General features: G+C 45.0%; 1 protein-coding gene across 1 annotated transcript in view; it reads left to right on the top strand.

Moving 5' to 3' along the window:
* LHX4 (LIM homeobox 4) overlaps window positions 1-20,524 on the top strand; it is a 138,821-nt gene that overhangs the window by 111,945 nt on the left and 6,352 nt on the right. Inside the window, exons 3-5 of the mRNA XM_069232080.1 lie at window positions 3,329-3,531; window positions 5,402-5,556; window positions 19,232-19,403. Coding sequence (XP_069088181.1) covers window positions 3,329-3,531; window positions 5,402-5,556; window positions 19,232-19,403 — 530 coding nt within the window. The remainder of the gene's footprint in view (window positions 1-3,328; window positions 3,532-5,401; window positions 5,557-19,231; window positions 19,404-20,524) is intronic.

Below are 20,524 nucleotides of genomic sequence, written 5' to 3'. Positions count from 1 at the left end.
GTCTCGTGACTCGAAAAGACTTCTTCGAAGAAAAACAACTTGTAACACTCCGACCCAACACCAGACGGCGGACTATGCACAGCATGTGTATCTGCAGCTAAACATGCCACCGAACATTTATCTACACTAATGTCCTCAGCTCAACTCACTCATCAAATACAAGGTAAAACATGTTGTAAAAGGATATCTTCTCACACGCCATTCGAAGTTTGAAAAGGCTTATATTTAAAAGAGCAATCAATAATCTTTGAACCACAGAGTCAACAGACCAGAGTTTCCCCTAGCGCGGGTGCATGGAGCAAGCTTCTGGAGTGACGGCAGAGCACATATTTATACATTAACAGTCATAATTTTGGATACTGTCATGTGATTCATTGAAAAAATACAAACAGGTGTCTAGTCAGCGCTTATGAGAACAGGCAAATGACTATTTTCTCACCACAGGAGCCAAAAGGTGGGAACCACACAATATGAGAGACAGTCACCTCGTGTGGGCAATGTTAGCGTGAGCAGGAAAGCACTGCAGAAGCAAGTTATGGTTACGCTGATGCATTTTTATATATTCCACCATATATAAATGTATTAGTGTATAACTCCATCCTACAATGAATTAAGAAAACTTTAAGGCCCACTCATTATTATTAGGATGTGCTGTACACAAATGAATGCCAGTGTCATCAGTACATTAGGTGTTTTGAATAAGTGACCCCTTTAAAAACAAAAGACAATGCTTTTAACAACAGGAGTGCCCTTAATGATTTACTTTACTCTCAAGACAGTCGTACAATGCAGTTATTTTGTAATAAAGTGTTGAAAACATAAACCCAGTTACAGCCCCTTTGTGTTGGACAGTGTCCACTCCTTTATAACTGTAGAACTGGTGTGGTGATGTGGAATTATTTGTTTAAGTTTCTTATTTATTTAACTTTTTAAAATTTATTTACATGATTGTTTTTTCAAGCTTTGCCTTCTGAAGCAGACCACTGTGAAGCGGTGCTGCAGCTAATGAGGGAGATCAAGATCTTAGGGTGGCCTGGGGGTCTTCTGGAGTTTAATCCAGGATCAGTGTACGCCAGAGGTCATTCTGAGGTCACACTTGTCCTGCCCTGTACTGGGCGAGGAAGCACAGTTTAAGGCATTTCGATGCAGGATGGAAGCGCTTCCTTGAAGAGGCGGGTTTTCAGTTTTTAGGTTGAACATAGCAGCGCGCAAGCGCTGCTTTTTTGACTGTTGTAATCTATTCTGTGTGCTTTAAACATGCCCATCACTTTCATTCGCTCCTGGGCCTGCCTTTCAAAAATCCCTTGATGTCAGTGGTAAATGCTTTATGTTTGTACCGCCTTGAGGCTGTCTTGTTACTGCCTTGGAGACTGACCCTTTTACAGGGATTATTGCATGATCGGGCAGATAGCTTTCTGTCGTTGCACTATGTTCTCTTTTGCCTTGCCGCTTCACTCATGGCGGTATGATGTTTCTTTGTCTTCCTTGGTTTTAGGAATCTTGCTGTTTCTTTGCAGTTATTTATTTATTTATTCTTTCCAATTTTATGTAGTGCAAACTTGATACAAAGGTATTACAACACTTTACATGAGCACCAGTTACATTACACAAGAACACATTCATTTCTGGTAGCAAGGGGAGATTAAGTGATTTGCACAGAATCACAGGATGTTGAGCCAGCGCCGAGACTCAAACCGTGTTCCCCAGCTCCAAAGTCGCCAGATCTGGCCCCTACACCACATCCTCTCCCCAAAGATTATTTGTCTGGTGTGTGTTGGGGCATTCTGGGAATTACCTGTGTTTTAATGTAGTGCTTGGTAATACAGGGGCTGTCGTTTCATATCGCTGCAAAGCAGGTGCCACTCTTAACAAAATCGCTATATTTGATTTGTAGTTAAGCTGCCTCTTCTGTTACTCTCTTTGTATACAGTCAGTGTTTATAAAAGTTAGGCTGGTATTGCCAATGTAGAGAAATAATTATTTTAAAAGTTTAACACACAGAAATATGTGGCTACCCATTTTCTTTGCTCCTAACTCTTTTGACCCACTTGTTCTCTGGGTTAAATGCCACAAATGTGCCTCTGTGGCTTGTTTGGTGCTATAAAGTTTAGACAAACACACTAGAAAGTGTTGCATCTCTAGGGTATCACAGCCAGTCTGTAAGAGTGAGGCAAAAACACTCCCAAGATGGCCGCCTTGTTGTGTCCTCTCTCCTGCAGCAACAGGCCTGGGAGGGTTGCTGTGGCACCTGGCATACATCCACTACACTCCAAACCAAAACACATAGGTAAAAGACATTGGCCCTCATTCCAACCCTGGCGGTCTCTGACCGCCAGGGCGGAGGGCAGCGGAAGCACCGCCAAGCCGCGGTCAGAAAAGGGGAACCAGCGGTTTCCCGCCGGTTTTCCCCTGGCCCAGGGAATCCTCCCGACCCCCTTCCCGTCAGCCTGTTTCTGGCGGTTTTCACCGCCAGAACCAGGATGGCGGGAACGGGTGTCGTGGGGCCCCTGGGGGCCCCTGCAGTGCAGGGGCCCCCTGCAAATCGCGACGGGTGCCACTGCACCCGTCGCACCCCTGCAACTCCGCCGGCTCCATTCGGAGCCGGCTTCCTCGTTGCAGGGGCTTTCCCGCTGGGCCGGCGGGCGGCCTTTTGGCGGCGCCCGCCGGCCCAGCGGGAAAGTTGGAATGGCCGCTGCGGTCTTTTGACCGCGGGCGGTCATTCGGCGGTAACCGCATGGCGGGCGGCGACTGCCACCCGCCGCGGTCAGAATGACCGCCATTGTCATTTACAACGCCAATAGTGCTAACTCTCACAAATGCAAGACCTATTGAATTGCAAATGCTTGTTTTTCTTGAAAGCAGCCAGACTTCAAAGCGACATTGGTAGATGACTAAATATCTTGTGTGTCCGTAGTGTCTGGTCAGTGAACCTAGGAAAGACAAGAGATTTCTCTACTAAACGTGTAAACCAGCATCAGAATAGAGATTTGGAGGGAGATACATACATAAATACAGTATAAGAACAGAAAAGATGCGGGATAACAAAAAAATAAAGAAATAATGGTGAGTAATAACTTGGTTGGAAAAAAAGTAGTGCCAGATGAAATTGTGAGAGAAAGAAGATGGCAGAGAAATGTGAAGTAGGAAAGAGACAGGGTGACCATGAGATGAAGAGAGTAAGCGACAAAAGAATCACTGGGGAATTGAAGAAATTGTGAACTGGGGTAGGCTCTGAGACACAGTCACGCAACTGAGTGTAGTTGATGAATGAGCCCTTATCTCTTTTGTCACCCATGGGTGCTTGACCAGCTGCTTCTCTTTCTTGCAGGCGCTATGGCACCAAGTGCACAGCCTGCCAGCAGGGTATCCCCCCCACACAGGTGGTGCGGAAGGCTCAGGACTTTGTCTACCACCTCCACTGTTTCGCTTGCGTCATCTGCAGCCGGCAGCTGGCCACGGGTGATGAATTTTACCTCATGGAGGACGGGCGGCTTGTGTGCAAGGAGGACTACGAGACGGCCAAGCAGAACGGTGAGTCGAATGACTGGTGATGGACAAAATACAGTAAATGAGTCTAAAGGTCAGAATGCAGAAAGGGTAGTGAGTAAAAAGTAGTAGGTGTGGGCAACATTTAAAACATTACCTCCAGATCTGGGCAGAAATGACAAATGTTACACTTTGAGAAGTTTGCTGAATTCCCAACTACTCCGAGCTTAGCTTGCAGGATAGGTTTGCAACAAAAACAAAAACGTTTTCATGACAATTTTGTATAGCAAAAAACATTTTGCAATAGGATTTTTTCATTAACAATGTTTTTCCCATTTTTGTCCATTAATTATACTGTTAGTGGAGGATTTATCTTGCTATTTGTACTTTTTTAAACTTTGGAAAGCCTGGGAAGACATTCAAGTTTTAAACAACTTCCCTGCTTCTAAAAAATAGTGAAGATTAAAGGTGAAAGGACAGTGAATGACAGAACAGACTAAATTAATAAAATGAGCAGAGCAAACAAGGCACCATTGATCACGAGTAAAGGCAGATGACAAGTGAGGAAGGTAGACCATGTGCCATGGATCCAGTGTAACGAGACAAGGGGGGATGGAAGATGAGGGCTGCTCCTTGTTACCAACGAAAATGAACAGAAAAGAGAAGCACTGACATGCGTTCTTGTAGTCTTAAAAATGACACAATGAAGGCCCTATAGAGCTAATGTGGACCCCACTGGAGCCTTAAGCATGAGCCAAGACAGAGGATCAGGGAAAGCCAAAAGATGGCAGGTGGGACAGACAGGATTTTGTAGGATTTGGAGTGGAGGGGTTTAGGATTAGTATGGTCTGGTATGCAGGTGACAAGGAGTCGGTTTTAGAGGCACATAGATGGAGTAAGGATGTGGAGTGACACCACCAGGAACACTCAGGAATTATTTTCCTAAGCTAAGTACGTCTTGAATGAGGATGAGATGTGCGCCACTGGGTTAGGAGGAATGTGTTTGCCTAGAAGCGAGTTTCATAGCTCTGGTGTGTGAAAGTGTACCATCTGAGGTGCAGTGGAGTCCCTCTACTGGGTACGCAGATATGATCCTTGCGAATGAGCCCTTACGTAACCAAAGATCTAGGGGATGTTCACTTATGCCCTCATTCCGAATGCCTCAACATCTAGCTCATTAGAAAGTAGGAATTTCAAGGTTAATCTGGGGAATCAGAATACCGCATCCAATTTCCACTGGTTATTTATCTTTTCTTCCTCGTATATCACCTGCATAGTTGTTCGACTGTAGAAGCCAAAATCCTTAGGTGCACTGCACATATCAGACAACGAAAGAGAAGCCTACCTAAAAATATAGAAGATGGAGAGAGCTTCCAACCTGGAGGCCTGGGAGGGGTCCTCTTACGGTTGATGGATTCCCCAAAGATAGAGGGAAGAGGAGATCATATATGACAGTTCTCCCAGTGCTGGAGTGAGGGGGATTTAGTAGCCAAAGAGTGAACTGTCAAGGCTTGAGTGAAGGAGGTCAGTTAGTACAAAGGGATTTCTCAAGGTTGGAGGAAAGAGGAAGCAGGGTACAGACACAGGGTAACCACAGGGAGAAAAGAAAAGAGGGAGCCAAATGCGGACCAAGGTATCTCCACAACCCTGAGGGACAAAGGAGTCTGACAGGGAGAGAGGATTCTCCTAAGCCTGGAGGGACTATGGCTCGAATAAGAGAGAGAAAGCTCCTAAATATGGTAGGAACAGAGGAAAGACAGTCTGAGCACCTCTTTGCTCTCTGGGTGAAAACAGACAAATCTTCTTCTTCGTGACACTCAAGTATGATAAACTACCTTTCTTAAATTGTGTTTCACTATCCATCTGTATTTCATCCCACAACAGTAAACACTATATACTTTTTTTTTTTTAAAAGATGATTCTGAGGCAGGAGCAAAAAGACCGCGCACTACAATCACAGCCAAACAGCTGGAGACCCTAAAGAACGCGTACAAGAACTCCCCCAAGCCTGCCCGTCATGTCAGGGAGCAACTGTCATCTGAGACGGGCCTGGACATGAGAGTTGTGCAGGTGAGTACATCCTAATATTTCTTTTTTTTTTTTTTTTTACAACCAAATTATTATTGTGTTTAGCAAGGCAAGCATCATTCACCGTGATACAAATATTGTTCCAGGACAATAGCGGCTCTGGAATATAGTCTCAAAATTAAGTAGTCAAATCAAATAACTTTGCATCAAGCAGGTAACCCATGATAAGTCCACCACTTTCCCCATATTTTATGGAGTTTTCGGGGGCACCCCCTTGCTTCGTAAATTGGCTTCTCTTGTTGAGCCCACCAGTCGACTTCCCCTTCCAGGCCAGCAGCAAGGAGGGTGTAGGCGGTTTCCAGTAGGGGGGCAATATATATTTTTGTCTCTAACCAGGCCATCTGTATAAAAATCCTTTTGGAACTCCCCCCCCCCCCCCCCACTTCCCCCTCTCACAACCCACCCCCTCCCAAAAAGGCCGTAAAGCTGGGCAGTCCCAAGCCACGTGGTAGAAGTCTGAGTCAGGGAAAGGACAGCGTGCGCACACAGCCTGAGCCATATGGTCCATCTGTTGCAGCCGGTGACAGGATATGTTAGTGGCGTGGAGATAGTTAATTTGGATCATTCCCTCAAGCATCTGTCGCCCTGAAGAGGAACATGAAATATCAAACTTAGAGGGGAAAGTTCAGGCGGTGTTTATCGTCATTCTCATAAAGGATCACAGTGCCTGAGAGAAGATGTAAGTATAAATATTTCTCTTCACCCCCCATGGTCAAGAAGTCTGGTGATAGGGCACACTCACCACTACAGATCAACATGTCTATGTAAAAGCCCTCCGATATAAGGTGGTCGCCGCCCATTCAGAATGGCAAGGAGAGAATCAAGTCAGGGGATCTAGTGAGTAATCAGAGGATCCAAACAGCAGAGGAGTATCAGTGAGGTTCATGTCTGGGTCTGCCTCACCTGGGTTCTCCTCGAATGGAGGAGGACTCACCGAAATCCATCATTCGCTCACGGCCAGTCGGCATTCTTAGATGGAGAACATTTCCTCTGAGGCCCCTGAGTGGGAAGCGATAGAGGGGACCCACCCGCGGCTCTGAGTTTGTCCGGTCTGCTGTTCCCGGGAGCTGCAACGGCCGCTGCTCCGTCACCCATTCCCAGGTCTGTCTGAGGGTATTAAAAAATAGGTCCATGAATTATAAATGACCTTAACATGGGCCAGGAACAGAAACATGTGACGGATGTTGAGAGCAAAGAGCTTCTATTTAAACCATTCAAGGAACATCACTTCTGTTGGACCATTCTGCTATACTCCGAGAAGATCAGGATCTTGGCGTTAAGGTAATGGAGGTCCTGTTGGTTCCGAGCCTCACGTAGGAGTGTGTTGCTTTCCCAGAAATTCTGTATGCTTACTACAACAGGGTGGGGAGGCATCCTAGGCTGAGGCTTCCAGGTTAAGGAACGATGAACTCTTTCCACCACCAGGGAATGCAACAGCTTGTCCACCAGGATCCAAGATCGAAACCAATCATCCAGGACATCACTGCCCTTTCATCCGAGGCAGTCACTGAGGAACATCCTAATAGTTCTAAACTACTCAACCGTTTCCAAGTGTGTGAATTTTACAGTCCAGCAACTTCTGATAAGGTGCTCAAGATAACACTATGTCAATGATGGAGAATTATCCATCAATATTCCTGACTTTGCTGCTAGACCAAACTGCCCTCCTTTTTACCTCTTGTTCTAGGTCAATGCACAAATCAGTGTGAACCAGGATATTTGACCAGGAGATGCACCTTATCACGTCATTTAAAATAAAGTTAAACCTCTGTCCTTCATGTGGATGTCTCAGGAGGGTGAAACCAAAACCAGCTGTGGATATGAAGTGGTCAGCCTTGATGTAAGGCATGCACAAAAACCACTGTTGTTGCATTTACAGTTATGCTATTCTGACAAATTATTTGTCAGAAGACTTTGGCCTCTTTTAGGGCATCTGCTTATTCAACTTAAGCTTATGAACGTGCTGTCATATAATTGATATGGTGTGATATGCTGGTTAGGTATGACATTAGCAGTGGCTCCTGGTTAATGTAAGAGACCCACAACATTGGACCAGGTCCCAATCCTGCCATTTCTGGTCTCAGGCCTGAAGGAGTACTTGGTCGTGTTTGGTGTGTATGTAGCACACTTATACTAAGTTGAACTTTGGCTCTGATTATGAGTCATACATGCTACAGCTGCAGGGCATTAAGAGAATGACTTATACAAATTTGTTGTGTAAAAAATCAATTAAAAAAAAGGATTTGGGGTGGCACTTGGTGCCGAAGCAAGATGGCACCCTGTTCGACTCTTCCTATCAAGGACAGGAGAACCTGGTGCATATCAGACAGCATCCAACTCCCTACCGTCTCCCAGGGGTGGGGAACCGAAAGGACTGTCCTGCCCAAACTGGAATGCTGCAGCGGCCTGGATTGGCAGCGTGCGGACTGCCAAGATGCCGGCAGAGACAGAGTTACAGCCATCCTGGACCTTAGTGGAGTGGCTGGAGCTTCAATGCAGTGCCAGCAGATGTGAGGGTCTGATGCTTAAGAACAAATCCACACTCAGACTTTAGTGATGATTGTGCCCTTGGCGGGTACTGGTAGCCTGCTGGTGCACAACATGGCACATGCCTGCAGACTACACCTGCTGATGAAGTGGAAACAGAGTATGGAGCAAACTGCCCCATAAAGCTGTGTGTCAGGCCCCGTGGTGCTTGGAGCAGCGGAGGCCCCTTCTGCAAACTTAAGGGTCTGCCGTAAGGTGATAACAGGTCCTGTTAGGCAGTAGCCGGTAGCCTACAGAGCCTGTAGTCACAACGTGGAGCCCGAACGGTGGGGAAGAGCCAGGCGCCTGGAGGTGAGAGGGGTGTGGGTCCTCCGCTGGCCCAGGAGTACACCTGCCGCCTGTGTGTGCCGCAGTGCTTTGAAAGAAAGGAACACTCCCTAGCCCAGTCACCCTTGAGGTGCTAACTGGCCAGTGGACTTATGACCAACAGTGATGGAGAGTGTGGGACACATGGCCGGGGAGGTTCTATTCTGGGGGGATATGCTTAATCCTCGCACAGTGACAACATGGGGAAAGAAAAGGGGCACAAACCGGAGCAAGCCAACAAGCTGGACAAAAACGCCTTCAGGCGTGAGAGGGAAGGTCGGACCGCTAAATCAGATGAAGGGCAGGAAGTGGGAGGAGGTCCAGATCCACCACTCAAAGACCTGCTCCAAACTATTAGGAACACTGAAGCCACGATGGAACACAAAATAGACACTGTAGCACCTAATATCAACCTTATCAGGTCTGACTGTAAGAAACTGTAGACTGGGGTCAACATGAGAGAACAAGTGTACATTGCAGCAGGTCCGACAGCTGCTGGGGGACCACACACAGACTGCATGCCAAAGTGGAAGGCCTGGAGGGGAGGTCCTGACACAACAACGTTCGAGTGATGGACCTCATGAGGAGCTGCAAAGACCCCGAGAGCTTCATGAAGTACTTTCTAAGAAAGATGGTACGTCCTGCCGCCCTAATTGCACACTTCATGATCAAAAGAGCACACAGGGTACCAGGGGCTCTGCTAAAAGCTGGAGCCAGAGCCTGACTGCTTATCACCTGGATCCGTAATTATAGAGATTGGGATGCGATCCTTAGGGCAACAAGTCTCAACAGCCCCTTACAACATGAAAACAGCACGTTCATGGTATTCCCCGATTACACAGAGGAAATATAGGAACAATGGCAATGATTTGATTTGGCAAAACTGGAATTGAGAAATCTTAATATCCAATACTTGATGCTCTTCCCCCGTAAAACGAAGTATTCTTTCGAAAGGGAAGTCCTGGCTCTTTGCAAACCCAGAAGAGGTCTGTGAATGGTTGGACAGCTGGCACCCTGTGGAAACCAAGAAGTAATGAGGGGAAACCTCTCCCACAATAACTTATGAGATAAGGGTCCGTGAAATAATTATGCCTAACTGATGACTCGACGGAGCATGGTGAGCAAGAGGAGGAGGAACCAATGGTCACGGACGATCTGTGATATCTGAACAGCAATACTTTCTGTGTTAGCTCCTACATAGCCAGAAACTTCCCAAGGCGGTGGACAGTTGATGTGGTGAACTCATGAACAGGATGACCCCCTCCCAAAAGCAACTTTTCTATTTCTTTTTTTACCTACGTCCCACAAGCAAGGTCGCAGAGGGCTGAAACTGAATTTTCCTCCTTTTTCCATCTTGGTTTCAGAACTCGAAAGATAATAGAAAATAATCTACTTGACCTAATTGTAATGTACTTGACCAATATTATGTGATCCTTGTCAAATATTTTAGTTCACTCATCTGCCATTTTCTTCTTTATTACATATGAGAGCACCTTCAAATACGCTAGCTCAGCATATCTGCTATACAAAAAAAAACGCTTTTGTTTGATTTAATAGACTAAACTTTTGCTCCACCTATAATACAAATCAAGTCAGATTTAGTAAACACATGACTGCTGACCTGCCTCTTAGTTCATTAACCACATTGTCATCAGGGTGTGGGGAGTAATGTTTCGCAAATCATGTTTAAAAACTATCACTTTTAATAAATACATACCTGAAGCATGAAGTGTTAGCACGCTTATTTGCGATCAACAGACATTCCACTGAAATGGCCACAACATTTCCCACTGACGTGGTTTTACTGATAAAAGTATATAGTGTATAATGTTTGGAAATGAAGTTTCTGCAATATTTGTCATTTGCACATCACCAAGTAAAGCGTTCTGATTTGTTTTGCTCCCTTTTAAATCTTTGTTTGCATCACATTTCTGAATTAAAAAAAAAAAAATGTATTTCATAATTACGGATGTATTTTGAAATACTTGTATTATTCATGTACAAGCTGTTTTAATGTGTGTTAGAAAAAAACTGACCTCTTACAGCCTTTTGTTTCACAATGATCATCAGACACCTCACTTGACAAAAACTTCGAACTGTAATAAGAGAAAGAAAAGTAAACATCATTTTACAGAATAAGATAAGAAACAATTAGTAAAAAGACAAATTGACATTTGACCTCTATTCCTGAGCAGAGAGCAAATGTGTTGAAATAAAAACAAGGTTTGAAGGTGTCTTTATTGCTCATTCACTTTCTGAATAAACAGAACACCTGTTCTTTCCAGCTTAAGTTTACTGCCAGAACGGATGAGTAGGTGACAAAAAATAGCTTGACCTGATAAAATCTGACTCACCATGGTGAGCGGGCAAGTAGATTTTTCAAGGCCTGTGGTTTGGAAAGTTGTATGGGGGAGGGCGCAAGCACCTTGTGAACTGGGATGACAGGCACTTCTAAGCTTGCATTTTAAGGAAGTAGGGTGGGGGTATTGGTTGGGAGGGACAGGTTTTTAGTTGTTGGCATCTTTGGGATTACAAGAACACAAGCACAGTATGAAGCTAGAGGGACACCACATGGTACGGGTACACACACACACACAAAGGCACTGAAATGGAGGGTCAGCAACGTCAGGGTCTGAAGATCATCACATGAAATGTTGATGGGCTAGGCAATAAATTAAAGAGGGCAATGGTGGCTTGACTCCTCACTAGATAAGACCCGAACCTGATGCTTCTACAGAAGACCCACCTTGTGGCTAATAATTGTGGATTGATAAGCAGGGTAAGGTATAGAGTTCTAGCCCATTTGAGGTTCACCTCCGGCTCACGGGGAGTGGTCATTTTTATGTGTAGGTCATTCCTGCTCTCAGTGGATTGAATTTGTACATATAAAGAGGGTTACTATGTAGCACTACAGTGATAATGGAATAAAGAAAAACTGATAGCGGTGGCTATATATTTCCCTCCAGGCTTGCAATCGATCAGGTTAGACCGCATGTGGAAATGGATATCACAGCCCTCGCTGGGTCTTCTGCTTTCCTTGAAGGAGACATAAAACGGACAACAGGACCTGGACAGATTCACATTAGCTGGCCCACCACTGGGACGAGATAGCAAACATTTGCAACACTTTCTCACAGCCTTTGGTCTCTTGGATCTCTGGAGAGACTCCCCCCGTAGTGCACTGGAGTACTCATAAGTGGCCACCAACAGATGTTCCTTTTCTAGACTTAATTACTTTTATTATCCCGTCGTACAGGGTGGCAGATTTGAGAACACACATTTCCTACCCCAAGACATATCAGACCACTCCCCACTCCTGATCATGCTACGTTGGGGCTACCCCAAGGGCTAAATCTGATTGAAGGCTAGAGCCTTGGCTCCAGAGGGTCTGAAATATTAGGACACCAATGAGACAGACACTACCTGAAGGAGAATGTGGGGTCGGTGGCATCGGGAGTGATCCAAGGGAGGCACATAAAGCAGTAGCACAAGGACAACTTATTGCCATGTGCACAGGCAAGCAGAGGGACAACAAGAGGAGGGAGAGGGATCTAGGATGATGTCTAGGGGCAGATAAGCATATGCATCCAAAACCTGCAGGAGAACTCTTTCACCACGTAGAACTCCTGAGAAAGGAGTACAGACAGGTGGTAGACAATGAAGCAAAAGCGCTCTTCCGAAGTAGGAAACGTAATCTTTATGAGGTGGACAAGAAGTCGTGTACGTTGCTGGCCTGGTTGGCACTCTGGAAGAAGGGGCAACAGTGGGTCCAAGATCTACAGACAGGTGACGGATGCCTCTATGACTCGAGGCTTGATATAGCGGAGGCCTTTGCCTCTCATCTCGAGTCCCAGTACTGGTAAAATGTGTGCTGCACCTCGTCAGAGATGGAGAAGCTTGTGAGGGATCTCCCAATTTGGACCCTCTCCTCAGAGGATATGGCCCAGCTGGACCAAAAACTAGAGGTAGCAAATATTCAGGAAGCCATTAAACAAATGTATTCAAGGAAAAGCCTGGGACCTAATGGATACCCCACAGATATGTTCCAGTGCATGGAGAGCCTGCTGTGAGAACAGCTCCTATGGATGTTCCTTGAGGCCAGGGAAGATGTCTCCCTACCACAAGAACTCAGAATGGCCACAATCACCCTCATTTATAAACACGGTAAGCCCCAAGGGATTGTTTCTCGTATCTACCTATCTCCTTATTGAACATGGAGACCAAACTACTGGCCATGGTACTAGCCAATCGTCTCTTTCAGGTGATAGAAAAGCTTATCCATGCAGACCAATCTGGGTTTATGCCCAATAGAGCAACAAGTCACAATCTTAGACCTCAGTGGTGCTGGCCCTTGATGCAGAAAAGGCCTTCCACTCCCTAGAATGGCCTTACCTTATGGTGGTTCTGTGCAAATTGGGAATGGGTACTGAATTCCAGGCATGGGTCTAACTACTCTACACAGCCCCCATGGTAAGGATGAATGGGGTGGGTCTTGTGGGAATTTAGCCTGGGACGAGCGACCAGGCAGGGATGTCCCCTCAACCCACCCCCTCCCCCCTAAGTGCCTTTGGGATGAAACCCTAGTCAACAGGGTATGATGCAATGCTCAGTTGTGAGGTCTTCTTTGGGACGAAGACTGGGAGGATATTATCTCCCTGTATGCAGATGACATGCTTCTCTACCTGATAAACCAATGGCACTCTATCCCTAGGCTGCTGGAGATGCTTAATGTATTTGGGGAGTAGACGGGGGTCCACATAACTGGCTTAAATCAGTGGTGTACCTGCTGACACCACTGCGGCCAGGGGGAATGATCTACAATGGACGAGTGAAGGGTTCACAAAGATGGAGGTGTGCATTACTTGAGACCAATCTGTCTTTATGCATAGGGATCTGGGTAAGACACTGGATGACTGTAAGAGAGACGTAGAACACTGGAGGAAACTCCCTCTTTACTTGATGGGTCGGGTGGCCATTTTCAAAATGATTTCCCTGGCCAAATTACTCTATATTTTGTATACCACACCCTACGAGATCCCAAGCTCTTTTTCCCGAAGGGTTGAGAGCGTCACGAGATCACTGTTGTGGGACAGGGACACTCCCAGAATAGCACTACATACATTAACATCATCTCCCTACAACTGAGGCATAACCACACCTGACCTGTAACTCTTGTTACTGGACTTCTCACCTCCTGATCGTTAACGACTGGGCAATTCCACATCATCAGGAACCCTCAGTGCAAGCAGACAGGGGAGCCGTACTCCCCAGGGGATAGCCCAGGGATTTCTACGGGGAACGATCCTGAGCCAGAGGCTGACCGCAACACCACCCGTCACAGTTATGAAGATACGGAGGGAGACAAATAAGGCACTGAGATGACAAAAATACTGACATTGGAAACATCTCTGTGGGATTTGACTCTACTGGCAGACCTGATAACACTGGGGGCTTTTGGAAATGGGACCTCCTGGGTATATCCAAACTTGGGGATATATGGAGTCCTAAAGGGCTACTAACATTTGAGGAACTCTGACGACAATATGAGTTGACAAACACACACTGTGTCGCTACTTACAACTTAAACATGCTCTGATTAAGTACAAGCACCTCCTGGATTCGGTCGAATACAAATCACCCCCGGAAAGCAGACTACTAATAGCACCACTGCATAAACACGCTCCATCCCAAAGTATAGGACGCTGATTATCAACATCCAAGACTCCTTGACGACTCTCAAATACAAGTGGGAAGTTGACCTCGGAACCCTAGAGGGTAGGGATTGGGGGTTGGCGGCGATCAGAGAGGGCTTCTAACACAACTAAAAATACTCCACAGGGCCCACTTTACCAGAACACACCTGTATAAAATGGGAAAAGTAGCCACTGACACTTGTCTACGGAGCTGTCATAAGCCCGAGTCCCTAGTTCACACTCTTTGGGAATATCCAGGGATTCAGGGGTTTTCGGCTGGTGTTCAACAACACATATCCAGTACCCTGGGAGAATCGTTAAAGCTCACCCCACAATTGATTAACCTGAGGACACAAAATGATCAAACCCTTCCTAAATGTGCCCTACTGTTCTACAGTCTTGCATTATTGGTGGCCCAAAGAGTCATTGTTCAGCCTTAGGGCAGCTGGACGCCTCCTGGAGCGAACCACTGGGCATGTAACATAGACTGGTGCATGCGTGGTGAAGAAACAAACTACCAGGCACAGGTTTGCCCCCAAAAGCATTCCAAGATGTGGGAACCACGGGAGGAATATAGGGACACTTCCTGAGGATGCCTGAGCCTCAAATAGGAGGTACCTTACACCTCACGAACATTACAGGACATTGAATTAATTGTGCTTCTCTCACAATTTGGGTCCCGTGCTTCCCGTCATGCCTGCCAGTGAAATGGACTGACCCGGTGCTTAGTGGTGCCCTGGTGTATATACTAATGCAGTATTTACTTGCATACTCTAATGTATATGTTACCTGGGGAATGCCATGTTTATTGATTACCTTTGTAGATCGAAAATAAAAAGCTTTAAAACAATTATTTAATTATGATGGGAAATTAGTCTCAGTGTATACAGATGTGCTAAGCATCTGTATGAAACTAGTAAACACTATGCAGCCTCTCAGTGTAGAATTTAGCAAGGTTTGATCCTGGAATTCTGCGAAACCCCTAAACTGCAGCAGGGAAAGCCAGGAAATATGATGTCCCTTACCTAAGAGAAAAGAACTTGGATAGCCTAGCTTAGTATGGGGATAAATAAGCACGATGAAGCTGGGCATGGCAAATGCATTTGGGGGTATGACCTGGAATATTGAGCACTTATGGAAGAGGACTTCTTCCACCATAGACAACACAGAATTACTTTGCTAGGGGACATGGATTAGTCGTGGTTCACAATCGAAGTAACTCAATACAATAATAAATATTTTAAAAGTTTTAGCAAGACATAGTGTGTTTGATACCTCACATTGTTAGACCAGAACTGATTGATACATGATCTTTTGCCCAATATAAGAAGTTTACAAACAATTCAAAAAGTGCTTAAATACTTCATAGTATCTGCACTTGTTCATAGTGAGGAGCAAAACACATGAAGGACAAGACATCTTTTTTACTGAATAGAGAAATGTAAATAAACATCGGTCAAAGATAATGGATCCAAAGTGATGTAGGAGTTCCTTTTGAAAATTGTGGAAGCAGAATTAGGGGTTGCTGGGGGGTTAGCGTCCAGTGTTGGTATAGCCCAAACGCTGACTCTCTAGAAGTAACTCTCTATGTACGATCTATGGTGGAAGGGGGTCTTCTAAATTGGAGATGATGCAATGTAGTCCACAACATAAAGCAAGGAAGTGAAATCATTTGGGAATCAGAGGTGATGTGAAGCAACGGCTACACAGGAACACTTGTATTAAAATGAAGACTTCGAGGATTGGAAGATGTCTAAGACTGCCATGGAGGATGTCCTTTAACATTCCTGAGAAGGAGGTGCCCCCGGCAGCCATTGGTGGTGTACAGATAGGGAAATCAAAATCAAACAAAAGTGTGTCCTGAATGAGACTGATAGAGTCCAGGCGAAGGGTCAATGTGAAATGTGAAGTATAGCAATGAGGTGCATCCTTAATAAAACTGAAGAGGAACTTAAGAAATGGAGGTAGATGGAAGCAATGACTGGCATATTCGTGAAACTTTATGCCAAAAGATTATAGAATACTGCAATGTATTTTAATGCTAAGCGAATGAGATATACACAGGGTAACTAGCTCCTTGAATGGCTGGAAAGTAAATGACTTTAGACTACTGAAAGATCATGCCCTGCGGCCTTTTTAACAGAAAAGTTGTGTGTGCACCTAGCCAGGGTAAACGTGAATGAGGGTCTTGACACTAAGATTTTGAGGGAGGGGTTGCCAGATTCCACAAATACAAGAACGGAAGCCCGGTGAGTATACGTTTCCACATGTCACATTTCCGTTAATCAAACCCTTGCTTTGAAATTGCTGGGCACTGGACATTTGCCAGTCAAAAAGCAAAAAACACAAGAGGCGTTTCTGAAACACAAAGGAGCTGAACACCGTCAGTGACTTCCACGTGTTCCTGGGAGACGGATTCACATAACAGTTAATGTTTTATAATTATCCATTTTACAGTGCAACATAACCATTGTGTATCCGTCTACACGGGGTGGTTTTTGCCCTTCATAGCTCACGGCCGAATCGAGTTTGTGAAATAAAGATTTTATTATGCACTACCTACACAGTGAATGTGATGTTCTTTAAATCTGGATATGTGACAACAGTGTTTAATTTATAAATAAAAACGTGCCGATGCCGTGGCCGCTGCAATTAAATGTGTGATCATAGAATACTGAGGCAGAATAATCCTAAAGTCATTTCAGGCCTCTTTAATCCATTTACAGCCGCTCCCTGCCCCTTCAGCTCACTCTTGCAGCTCTCTTTTTCCCTTTTTCGTTTTTCTCTTCCTCCGTCTTTCCCATATGTGTCTTTTGCGCGTAGTAAATTCTTAAGGCAGAAAAATAAGTGCCGTCCCCCAAAAATAACTGCTGGTGCCCCCCATTGGAAACCACTGGCTCAAATTAAGCACTGTGTGACATGCCATGACAGTAGCAACATCTAAATAGTTTTTAACCCTGTTCAGCACTCCATTGTCTCCTGGCTAGGTTTCCGCTAAACAAATACTACATGCATGCATACTCGTCGCCTTACGAATAACTTCAGGCTGGGATTGATCAGCTTGGACTTATCATGGTCGTCCTCTATGTTCTACCATTTATTCTGGCTACATGAAGTTCTGACTGGTTTCACATGAACTTTTAGATCTTTTTACTAGTGAGACATTGGAATGCTCTTACCCATGGGCCCGATGCTGTTGTCGTGATATCTATATTTCTTACTTAGCTAGCCTTGAAAAAGTCGCTAAAGTGACCAAACACGTGTTGGCTGTGATTGTGAAACGTCCATACGAACAATAAACAGATCGCACTACACCCTAACTCAGTTGCCTGCCTGTCACCATGGCCCTTTTGGGAGTGCTGCGGTATTTCTAGAATCATACATAAAGCCAAGTTGGTGTCATGGGATTGTTCCCTTTGTCCTAGGATTCCCAGTTTAATGTATCATTGATTGTAAATGGATTTGACTAGGTCAAAGTCTATAAACCTAGCTTTATAGAAACTTTGCAAATACACGAAGTACGAAAAAATCCTGAAACCAGACGTCTTTCCAAAGGCAACGAAGACCTGCATGCAGGTCTTTTTGACTAGTCATGACCGACGCCCTACTGCCGTTGGACATGGGGAACCTGTTGCAATTACTAGATCACGTAATTGAATATGCTGTATGGGATTTAACTCACTGCAAGATTGATTCATGTCCACCCAAGCTCTACACGTACATAACCTTCTAATCTCACTACCACAGAGCCCTTGTGCTCTTTGGAAACAACTTGTTTTTTCAAATCTCCTTGAAAAAGCCCTAGGCTCGCCAGCCAATATACACGTGTTGGCTGAACATTTACAACCATAAAACGTGCATATTTATAGCTTGACCTTTACACAAAGTGGATAAACAACAATAAATGTGTATATAAAATTACATATATAATACTAGACTTTGTATTGTTACTTATAAATTTGTCGGATATGAACTCATTGATGGCGAGACGGAGAGTAATTATAAATCTGAAATATTGGTTATGTACATGTCAGCGTACAGCTAGGTTAGTGCCTGGGTTTTTCACACAGTGCGAGCCTGATCATATTGAAGAATTTGTAGAACTTAACAAAGTGAAATGCCTAATTTACAAAATAAGGCAGTTTCCAAACTCACAAGCAGCTCTTCGGGTATGTATTGAAAAAAGGTAGCGCTACTGCTTGGAAACAGGTTACAGGATATATTTTCAATTACATACGATGTATATGTTTGGATACTTTCACGATGCGGTACAAGTTAAACTTTTGGCTTATTCAGCACCTTTGAAATTCCTTCTGGAGGGACACACCTGATAAATGTAAAGAATAAATCAGAATAAGAGAACAATGTTTAATAAAGAAACGTCTCTCTGTTTTGATGCTTCACACTCGTTGATTGGGTCATCACTACAACTGGAGATATTTAAAACACTTTATTTGCCTTTTTCTCTTATTAACATGGGTATATACTGCATGTTTATGTTACAAGATAAATTATGGTACTGTGCCATTGCAATTAAAGGATGTCGTACAAATGCACTCATGTCGAAAATCTCACTAAACTCCCTCCTGTCAGGATTCTCAATAAGTTCCCTCCTGCACCTTACTCCCTTCCACGTCTCACCAGAGGCCATGACGCTGCCCGCGCTTACTGTACACGTGCTGCAGCCTTATAGTACTAGCCTGATGTCTACAGCAGCTAATGCTAGTTCCACACCAGGCAGTGGCACTATGACATGTTCAACTACTTCACGTTGCAGCAGCTAAAGCATACGAGTATTATTGGTAACTACTAGTGATACTGGTGTTATTACCATCAGATGTGCATCCTTTCTGCACTGTTTGCTAATAGTTTCAAAATCCATAATTCATATGAACCCTAGGAATTACATAATACCTGTGAAATATGGGAGATATCACAAGGTTATGGTTTTATTTGCATACATTATGGTTTCTTAACCCAAATCTTTAGCACTACAAAGCAATGTCCAACTTTACAGGCAGTCAAGACCATAAGGGTGTAGTTCTTGTTCTTATCAGATCCCTGTGTGAAATCCCTGAGAGGAGTTTTCATATTCATATCTTGTGCTGCAGGTCTGGTTCCAGAACCGTCGGGCAAAGGAAAAACGCCTAAAGAAGGACGCGGGGCGCCACCGTTGGGGGCAGTTCTACAAGAGCGTGAAGAGGAGCCGGGGGGTGAGCAAGCATGAGAAGGAGAGCTCAGCAGAGGACTGCGGAGTGAGCGACAGTGAGCTGAGCTTCCGAGGTAACTAGCCCCAGGGTTGGGTCTAAAGCCCGCGTACAGGTCTGATTTGTGATAGGCAACAAGGACGTCTACTGTAGAGCGACGCGCAAAGGAAGATGGAAGAAATTATAAGAGGGAAGGACATTTGGAAAAAGACTAAGAAGTTTAGTAGCAAGAACAGGGAAGGGGTGGGAAAAGAGTGCCTCTTAGCTAGGAACAAAGAATGTATGGAGAAGAGGAGAGATTATTTATAAATGGAGAATGAGGAAGCCCATGGAGAGGGAGGAAGGGCTATGGAGAGGGAGGGTGTCACTGGAATGGATAAAGAGCTCCAGGGAGGAGATTATGATGGGGATGGCGGAGATTATGATGGGGAAAGCGGAGATTATATTCTAGAGTGAAGGAGACAAAAATGTAGCAGGTAATTTGTAATGGGCAGGAGAGACTCTATATGAGGAGAGAGCCTGGAGTGGAAGGGGGTTGCTTATGGGAAGCTATGGTGGTGGAGGGAGCAGAGACTATGAAGAGTGAAGGAGAGATATCGCAGCAGGACTGAGAGAGTCTATGGTAGAAGAATGACTGACTATACAGAGAAGGGGGGAGAGAGACAATAGGGAGAAGGGAGAGCCCAGGGTGGGAATTAAAAGAGAAACAGGAATGCCTGGGGTGGGAGAGATGAAAAAGTATGGGTGTGAAACATGGAGAAGAAAGACAAAGATTATGATGGAAGGAGAGAGACGCTAAAAGGAGAAAGGGCCATACAGGAGGAATTAGCTGGACAAGGAGTGAAAACATGAAAACAGGAGGAGAAACGTGTAGAGGCAGGAGGTGTGAGACTACAGTAAGGAAGGGGCAAGGTCACGAGAAAGCAAGGAGGAGACCGAAGGAAAGAAAGATACCATGGGGAGGAATGAAAGTAAGAATATTAGGGAACATGGAAATTATAGAGCAGCAGCAGAAAGATACGAGGGAGAGAGAGAAAGTCTTTGGGGGGTGGGGAGAAGGAAGAAAAAAAGAGACAGAACGGGGAGGATGGCTGGTACTGTAAGGAGAGGTGCTGAATGGCAAATAGTTTGGAAAGGGAACCGACTGACTGGAGGGAGAATTAAGAGGACGTATGGGAGATAAAGAGAAGTGGAGGC

The sequence above is a fragment of the Pleurodeles waltl genome, chromosome 4_2 (genome assembly GCF_031143425.1).
Source record: "Pleurodeles waltl isolate 20211129_DDA chromosome 4_2, aPleWal1.hap1.20221129, whole genome shotgun sequence".
NCBI lineage: Eukaryota > Metazoa > Chordata > Amphibia > Caudata > Salamandridae > Pleurodeles > Pleurodeles waltl.
Note: the sequence above shows the minus strand (reverse complement) of the source record. Positions and strands in the feature narration are given on the sequence as shown.